This window comes from Octodon degus, unplaced genomic scaffold, assembly GCF_000260255.1.
Source record: "Octodon degus isolate 3935 unplaced genomic scaffold, OctDeg1.0 scaffold00024, whole genome shotgun sequence".
Lineage (NCBI taxonomy): Eukaryota > Metazoa > Chordata > Mammalia > Rodentia > Octodontidae > Octodon > Octodon degus.
In genome coordinates, this window is record NW_004524600.1 from 17938203 (window position 1) to 17947619 (window position 9417).

At 40.5% G+C, this 9417-nt stretch overlaps 1 protein-coding gene across 2 annotated transcripts in view; it reads left to right on the forward strand.

Moving 5' to 3' along the window:
- The window catches only part of Zc2hc1b (zinc finger C2HC-type containing 1B), a 68753-nt gene that overhangs the window by 11757 nt on the left and 47579 nt on the right, over positions 1 to 9417 (forward strand). For both annotated transcript variants that reach the window (XM_023712261.1, XM_023712262.1), the window contains exons 2-4: positions 556 to 617; positions 2374 to 2493; positions 3008 to 3146. In XM_023712261.1, the coding sequence (XP_023568029.1) occupies positions 556 to 617; positions 2374 to 2493; positions 3008 to 3146 (321 nt within the window). The remainder of the gene's footprint in view (positions 1 to 555; positions 618 to 2373; positions 2494 to 3007; positions 3147 to 9417) is intronic.

The following is a 9417-nucleotide window of genomic DNA, read 5'->3' on the forward strand; positions in this document are numbered from 1 at the left end:
TTATTTATTTATTTTTGAGAAAGTGTCTTGCTGTGCAATCCTGACTGGCTTTGAACAGCAGTGGTCCTTCTGCTTCAGCCTCCTGGGGCTGGGGTGTTAGGCATGCGCCGTGATGCCTGGCTATGACTTTATATTGAAGATGTTAACTTCGTGTGTATACCTAAAGCATAGCTATCAGGTACTTCCTTTAAGTACACATTAACTACTGAATCAAATAATTATATCCTGGTTGCCTGAAGGTTATGGAATTTATGAGTCCAGTCTGGTGAATTTATATTAGGAAAGAAAAATACAGGTAAGATTACAAAAGCAGTTTCCAGGGCCAGGGTACTATACAGCATTTGCCCCATAAACACAAGGTCCCAAGTTCAATTCTAGACACACACACACACACACACACACACACACACACACACACACACAGAGGACACAGCTGGTGAGGAGGAAAAGATAGTGAGAATGTGAGACGACTGAGGTCACCGCCAGCCCATCCCTGCTTCTCAGCGCCAGGCAATACCATGAAGCTCACCTAATGTCCTCTTGACTCTTACCCAGATGGTAAGCAGGAGCTGTTTCCCTGTGAAGTCTGTGGAAGAAGCTTTGCGGCAGATGTTCTGGTAAGCATGAAGACAGTGTGTAGCTGTGCTGCACGGGAGTTAAATGGACTGTCACATCAAGGAAGAGGTGCCAGGGCCAAGAGTGAAGGCAGATGTGGAGGGGAAGCAGAGGAGAAGAGGCACAGAACCCCGGCTGCCAGACCCCTGGAGCCCTGAGCGCATTCACAAGGGGCCCTGGCTCAGCTGACTGGAGCTTCTGGCTCTTCTGCCTTTTCTTTAAGCATCAAAAATTCAAATTTCAAGGCCCAAAAAACACCAGGGAGATTAGCTAGTCAAAAGGAATGAGCATTGAATTTCAGGCATCTGGAAGCTTGGCTTTTAGTCGCAAATTTGTCACTCATTCTGACAAGTCACTTAACCTTCCTGTTTTCTGCTTTGCTGCGTATAAAGAAGCCTCCAGTCTGGGGTGTGTTACGCCATTTGAATAAAGTAATACACGGATGCAAGGTGTGACTCAAGATCTGTGATCCAGATTCAAGCTATGTGTCAGGGTCCTTGGTTGTTGGCTATGAAGTTGAATAAAACCTTGATCTACCTTAAAAATAGGGGATCAAACAGATTGTAGGCCCAAATATATTGTAAAGAGGTTCCTAGAGCAATGATTTGCTAAAAGTCTTACAATGATCAGTGAAGTATTTTATTTTAGATCAAGGAGAGATAGTTGAAAAGATTTGGACTCTAAGCCTGACTACATTTAGAGGCTACAAAGTGAAGTTGTGGGTTTGATTTTTTTCCCTAGGAAATTAAAAATAATGTAATCTGTTCTCATGAACTATGGTTACAGTTTTCTGAAGTTTTAGTGGGAGTTCAGGAGGAGTTCCCCAGGACACTGCTCCTGCCCTTGTTGGCCAGAAGCTGCACCTCTGGATGTAGGTTCAAGTCCTGGGAGGTCCACGCGTAGAAGGGTCAGGGAAGGTTCGGTGTGTTTTGCATACTGTGCTGGGTAGGGATACAACGTTGTGGATGATGGCTGTTAGGCGTTTCCACCATGGAAAAGCACAAAGTGTTGCTGTCCTCCCACAGGGACCCAGGGACAGACTTGGAAATGTACTCAGGCAAAGCTCTGGGTCTTGGTTCCCCAGTTTTTGCACCAAAAATGATGAGCACTTAAAGGACTGTAGGTTTGAATAAAGAAGGTAGTGTCCGTATATTTAGAGTTAAATATATTAAAAGACAAATTTGCAGCAAAGCTCTGTAGCTGTTGGATTATTGTTTCATCACTATAGCAAGATACCCGAGAGGTTCTTTTTACAAGAAAGGGTTATTTTAGCTTGACACTTCTGAGGGTCCCATGCATGGTTGGTTGGGCCATTGCCTTGAGCCTGTGGTGAGCAGCACATCATGGTCACAAAAGTCCATGATGGGTCAGAACTGCCCACCTGATGGCCAAGAAGCGAAGGACCACCAGGAGGAATGGGCAAGAGTTTCCTGATCCCTTTCAAGGCATGCTCCTGGTGACCTAACTCCTGCAGGTTCCCTGGCTTTCCAGCACCACCCTGGTATGCTTGCACTTCTGGAGGACAATCAAGATCCTGGACCTTTCACTGTCTTTGCCCAAACACAGCACTGCATCTAATGCGGTTGAGGACAGCCGCATTGATTTGCTCTGCTGTGATCCAAGAGTTAGGAAATGTGTGTACTGGGTTCTGAAGACACAGACCCACTTACTGCAGTGGGGCCCACCAAATACACAAAAGAATTAAGAAACTGTGATGATGCATTTCCAAAATTTTAATACTTATCCTTCCTTTTCTAGGAAAGGCATGTACCAATATGTAGAAAGCTCTTTAACAAAAAGCGCAAACCTTTCAACTCCTTGAAGCAGAGATTACAGGGCACTGACATTCCCACGGTGGCGAAGGCTCCCCAGCCCAAGGTACTGTTGCTGGTTTCTTTATTGTGCTTTCTAATAGTAAGTACATTTACACTGATTTTCAATCCCACTGGTTTTGTTTTTGCGTGGTAAAGCAGTGTAAAGTCATCTAAGTATAATCCACTTTAGCTGCTTTCTTTATAATCTTGGTCAGTTGTATCTCCAAATTTGTCTCAGATACTTTCCAGATGTGACTGAAAGAATTTTGTTTACATTTTCATTAGAATTGCTCTAAATCTAGCAATTAGGAAGAACGTCACTTTCATTTGTCTTCCACTAAAATTTTGTAGTTTCATTCTGATTTTTATTTTTGTGTTTCCCTTCACTGTTGTGACTTGCAAATTTTATTACTGCAGTTCCAAAACCTCTTTAAGTAGTTGTTTTGAAAAGCAAATTCTCCTTTCTCTCCAAATTTTATAGTCCTGTTTCCTATAGATGCAAATCCCAGCTTTAAAAACACAAAGTTGTCCCGGAGACATAGTCTTCGGCAGTGTTTGTTGGTTTTTCGTTCCTGCAGTCTCAGCCTGTGAAGAAATCTAACTGGAGAGAACAGCATGAAGAGTTCATTAACACGATTCGATCAGCAAAGGATTGCATGCAAGCCATGAAAGAAGGCCGGCCTCTGCCCCCTCCGCCCCCTCCGAGAGTCAATCCCGGTGCGTACACACGCACAATAACTTTTGCTTCTTTCTGCTTCTCTTCCTTTTCCTTCTCCTCCTCTTTTCTTTCTTAAATACCAGCATTTAAACATGGTTTTATTCATGCTAGAGAAGCTCTTTTTCACTGAGCATGGCCCCAGTCCTTTGGTTGGCCTCTGAGGCTATGCTTGACTTTTGGGCAAATTATATACTCTAAGAGTGACAGTAACAATTCCATGGAAGTGATTTTTATTGATTATACAAGAGCTGTATGTATATATGAAAATGTTTTCCTCCCTGATTCACATAAAGATTCTTTGTCACTTCTCCAATCTGGCTTAGCATGAGACCACCACTGTGCCTTGCTGTGTCGTCATGTAGTTCCAGGGACATTGTCTAACCCAAGCCGAGGAACAGGGCGTGCAGAACACCTAAGCTGTTCCACGGTAGTCGCACAGGGCCAGAGAGCCACAGCTTGCTTCTTTCTTTCTCTGTCTCTCTTTCTCTGTCTGTCTCTCTCTCCTTTCTTCCTTCCTCTTTCTTTTTTTCTTCTCAGTCTTCTTCCTTTTTTTTTTTTCTTTTTTAACTGGGGATTGAATTTAGGCCCTTGTGCTTGCCAGGGAAGCGCTTATTCTATTGAGCCATCTCCCCAGCCCCCCCCCCTTTCTTTTCTTTCCTCTTACAACTAGATTTACCATTTTAGATTGCACTATTCAGTGACACACTACTTTTTTGTTGCTATGTTGAAATTTTTGAACCTATAGAGAAGAAGGAACAGCACAATACTTGCTACTAACATCTGGTACCTAGGGCACGAAGTGCTGCCCCCCTGGTCCTGCAGACCCATTTCTAAATCATCAGCTGCTAGCCTTCTTCAACATACTTTCCTGCATAACTACCATGCTGTTATCAGTTTAAAACTAAAGGCCCATTTTCCCAGTGACCCTAAGAATGTGTTTTAAAGCTCTGCCTGCCGTCTCCCCTCTTCCTCTGCCACAATCAGATTATGGTCAAGGTTTATGTGGATTGTTTGTTTGTTATATTTACAATCTAATCTTACAGTTCTTCCAAGCTATTTATCTCTTGGAATGTCTCACCTTCTGTAATCCTCTGCTTGCTTAGGCATCTTAGTGTTTAGCTTGTATTTCTGTCCCATCTTTCTTTACATTGAAATTTAGGGCTACAGGCTTAGCTGGATTAATTTTAATCCTCTATCAGATATGTGATTTGCAAAGATTTTCTTCGACCCTGTCTTCTGACTCTCTTGTATAAAATCTTATTTTTTTTTTTAATGAAGTCCAACATATCTATTTTTTCACTGTTTGTGCTTTTGGTGTCATATATTTAAAAGATCATGGTCAAATCTAATGTTTTTCCATGTTTTTGTTGTTGTTGTTGTGTAGCTCTAAGCTCCTCTATTTAGCTCTCTGATCCATTTTGCATTATCTCAACTTCCCTCCTTGCACCAAGAATGCCACTCTGCTCAGCAGCATTTGATAGAAAAGACTGTTCAGTGAATGGGCGTGGAGTGCTTATCGAAAGTCAGCTGACTCTGTATTTGACAGTTTGGTCTGGGCTGTGTTCCATCCCATTGGTCTACACGGCCATCTTTATGCCAGGACCACACTATTCAATTACTGTAGCATTATAATAAGTCTGGAAATCAGGAATTCCGATGTCGTTCTGGCTATTAGAGGTTTTTTGTTTTTATTTTTAGAGTTAGTATAAATTTAGGATTTTTTTTTCTATTCAGAAGAATTTGGGGATTTTAGTAAGGGTTGCATTAAACCTGTAGGTCACTTTGGTAGTACTGTAATCTTAGGAATACTATCATCCAATCCGTGAACACAGTATATCTTTCCATTTACTTATTTTTTTAAATTTCTTTTATCAATATTTTGTTGTTGTCAGTGTTCAAGTCTTACTCCTTCTTGGTTAAGTTTGTTCTTGTGTACTTTATTCTTTTATACTTTATTATAAATGGAATTCCTAACTTTCTTTTCAGATTGTTCATTGTTAGCAAATAAAAATGCAACTTATTTTGGTACAATGGCATTGTATGCTACAGCTTTGCTGAATGTACTTACAGCTCAACAGTATTTTTGTGGAATTCTTACATATAAAGTACAGTAAAGCCTTGGTTTCATTCCTGAAACATGCTGTAATCCAAAGTGCTTGTATTTCAAAGTGAATTTCTCCATAAGAAATAATGGAAACTTAGATCATTTGTTCCGCAACCCAAAAATATTCATGTAAAATGACCACAACACTTTAGCAATAAATAAAGTACAATAAAGAAAATAAAATAATGAAACAAATATAAAATATTAAGAAAAATAAACAAATCAACCTGCACTTACCTTTGAAAACTTTGTGGCTGGTATGGGGAGCTGCCATTTATTTATTTGTTTGTTTATTTATTTATTTATTTTTCTGTATTTTAGGGCAGGGTATACAGGGTGTACAGGGTCTCACTACGTGGAACAGACTTATAGTGATTCTCCTGTTTACAGCCTCCCAAGTGCTGGGATTACAGGCGTGCGCCACCACGCCCAGTCTCAATCAGGGCCTCAGTGTGCCCCAGGATCGAACCCCTGGGCCCCGTGCCTGCTTGCAGATGCTTTAATCCGCTGAGCTACTTGGTTTATGGCTGGTATGAGGGAGAAGGGCTATTGTGTAGGATACTTACACTATCTCTGAGGCAATCAGTGCTATTGTTGGCCCAGTGGAATCTTTTTCTTTTTGAGCAACTTTAACATTGAACCTAGCCAGAGACACTTGCTTTTGCGTTCTTTGGAGGATTTTATGGAAATGTGACATCGCATAGTGTCCGCACAGATTCACTGCTTGCGTTGCTACAGGATTATTTGGCTGGTGGATGCTTTTCTACAAAATTGTGTTGTTTCCCACATTTTTTATATCTTCCTAATCTCACTTGCAACAAGGACTTCCTCCTATTTCTGTGCCCCCTCTGCAGGGACCTTCTCCATCCCTTCTTGCTGTGGGGAACCCAGTCCTGCAGAGCGGGAGGCGGGAGGGGAGAGAGGAAAGAGAGACAGAGGCAGAGAGAACACTGGCTCAGTTGTGATTGTGATGTTTCCTGTCACACACTACTCATACTGCAAGGCATGGCTCTTCTATCAAGTTACAACTTCTCAGAAATGTTTACTCATCTTGCAAAACACAGAACCGGCTGCCCCCAATCCAGGGTTTTTTGTAATGTTATCTGTAAACACAGACAGGTCTGCTTCTGTTTCCATTTGTCTCTCTCTCTCTCTCTCTCTTTTCTTCATGTCTAAATCCTCTGGCTAGGGCTTCTAACCTATGTTAAAAAGTAGTGGCAAAAGTGGGCATTGTTGTCTTTTTGTATCATTGAGTATAATGTTGGTTTTGGGTTACAATTTATTGTCTAAGGCATTGAAAGAATGGCATAGCTAATGGATGTGGAAGTAAAATGTATGAAAACAATGGCACAAATTTGAGTCCAGAAAAAGGACATATTTTTCTAAGGTCCTTACATTATGTGTGACTAGATATAGCACTATTCAAGATAGACTAGTGGTTGCTCTAGAAACCACTCAAAAATACTGACCTTCAGCTAATAAAACAATGAATTGAGTAGAGATGAAAATGAAAACAAAATCAATCTAAAAGAGAACATAAGGGCCAGCCACTTATTGATTAAAGTGCCTGCTTAGGCAGACTCAGGGGCTGGGTTCAATCCCTGGCATGCCCTGCTGGCCCTGTCCCCGGGGTGTGCTGAGACAGAGAGTGACACTGGGTGTGGTGGTACACACCTGTGATCCCAGAGCTTGGAAGGCTGAAAACAGGAGGATCCCTATGAGTCCAAACCATGTAGAGAGACCCTGAAGACTGTACTAAATACATAAAAATAAATAAATAAAAAAAATAGAAAAGAACCTAAAAGAGGGAAAATGAAATCAGATAAATCCAAATAGCAAGACGGCAGAGTAAAACCTAACTATATGAATAAGGGCATATAAATATCCTATACACTCCAGATAAAAGACAGAATATTAAGATGAATAATAATAAAATAATAATAGCATATAAATATCCTATACACTCCAGATAAAAGACAGAATATTAAGATGAATAATAAAAAAAGGGCTGACTACTTTGGGTTTCATAAGAAGCACTTAAGAGACACAAGCTAAATGCACAGGAGAGGGTGTGCACATAAACAATAACCACACAAGTGGGGCGGCCATGCTGAGATAAGGCAAGGTAAACTTCAGAGTGAGCAGTAACAGAGATCTTGATTCAAAACATCTTTTCTTTTTTTTTTTTTTTTCAAAATTTTATTGATAAACAGCCATGAGACAGTTTCAAATCAAATCGGAAGTACGGATCAAAACATCTTTTCAACACGAAGACCTCACAGTTCTAAACGTCTATGTACCCTGTCAGAGAGCTTCAAAGAACATGGAACAAAATCTGACAAATCTGGAAGGAGAAGCAGACAAATACACAATTATTCCGGGAGATGTGATCGCTTTGCTTTTAGTAGCTGATGGATTATGCAAAAGCAGAAGGAGAACCAGTGAAGATGCAGAAAGTTGCGCAGCTGTATCAGCAGGTTGGCCTAACTCATGGTAGCTGCAGGAGACAGAGCAACAGCAGACTACGCGTTGTTTTCAAATACATGGACTGCTTACCTAAGACAGATCATGTACACGACCAGACCGCAGGGCTCAACAAATTTAAAAGGATTAGGATTAAAATCAGACAGAATTGGGCCAGGGAGATGGCTCAGTAGAATAAGTGCTTGCCTGGCAAGCACAAGGGCCTGAGTTCAATCCCTGGTTCTGCCAAATAAACAAAAAATAATAATAATAAAAATCAGACAGAATATATTTTCTGATCACAGTAAGATTAAGTTAGAAATTAATAAAAAATGTATCTGAAACATACTTGAATATTAAGAAATTAAATTCTCTCTCTCTTTTCTTTTTCTTTCATTCATTCTTTCTTTCTTTCTTTTTTTTTTTTTTTTTTTTGGTAGTACCAGGGATTGAACTCAGGACCAAGTTATCTACTGGGACCTAAGAAATTAAATCATTTTTTGGCCAGCCAGATAGCTCAGCAGGCTAAAGAGCCTGCTTAGGCAGAGCTAGGACCAGGGTTCAATCTGCAGTGTGCTGTGCTGGCCCTGTCCCCCGGGGCATGCTGAGAAGGTGATTGAGACTGGGTGTGGCGCACCTGTAATCCCAGAGCTTGGGAGGCTGAAAACAGGAGGATCACTACAAGTCCTATCTACTTAGTTAGACCCAGTAAACCCTGTACTAAATACACAAAAAAGGAAATTAAGTCATTTTTAATAACCCAGGATCTAAGAAGAAATCACAAAAGAAATTAGAAAATATTTTTAATTGAATGAAATGAAAACGTATCGAAATTTGTGGAATTTATGTTGCCCAGGAGAAATTTTACAGCTTTAAATGTTTATATTAGAAAAAAAAGGAAGTTTCAATCAATTACTGTGGACTTCCCTCGAGTTGGAAAAATAACAGGTTTGATCTGAATTAAGTAAAGGGAAGGATGTAATAAATGCAGTTTCTCGTAACAAAATATTTTTAAAGCACGCGATCATCTGGAAAGAGAAAGCTCTGATAGTGTTACACCCACCTGCGTCTAAAACAAAACAAAGACCTCTCAGGAAGGGAGAAGCAGAAGGGAGCTTCCTCCAGAAAGGGCATCGGAAAATCTGCAGCGCACAGTGCAGCCAGCGCAGAAGAGCTGAGCCCTTGCCATGCGATCAAGGAAAAAGCAAGCGTGCGCATCTGGCCACTTCGCGACACTGCTAAAGACAGTGTTCAGTGCCACAAGACAAAAAAAAACCCAATCAATAGATAATATACATTTGTATATAATACACATAAATAATGTGTATGGCATAAAGAGGTAAAAGTAAAGTTATCTTTATTCACAGACAATGCAATCATGAAAGCCCTAGGGAAAAGCAAAACAGCTACTGAGAAAAGACGGACAAGGTTGTGGTGTGCACCGTACACACGGGAAGCCAAGCATGGCCTCCTACTCAGGAGGCTGAGGCTGCAGAACTAAGAATTGGAGGTTGGCCTGTGCAACGTCATAAGAACCAGAGTCAAAATTAAAAATAAGACTGGGGATGTAATTTAGTCATCCCTGGATTCAACTGTAAACAAAATGTATACATAGTGAATTATATTCCTATTTAAAAATGAAATTAAAATAGTTATTATACCATAAAAATTAAATACTCAGGAATATAACAAAGGAAGTAAAA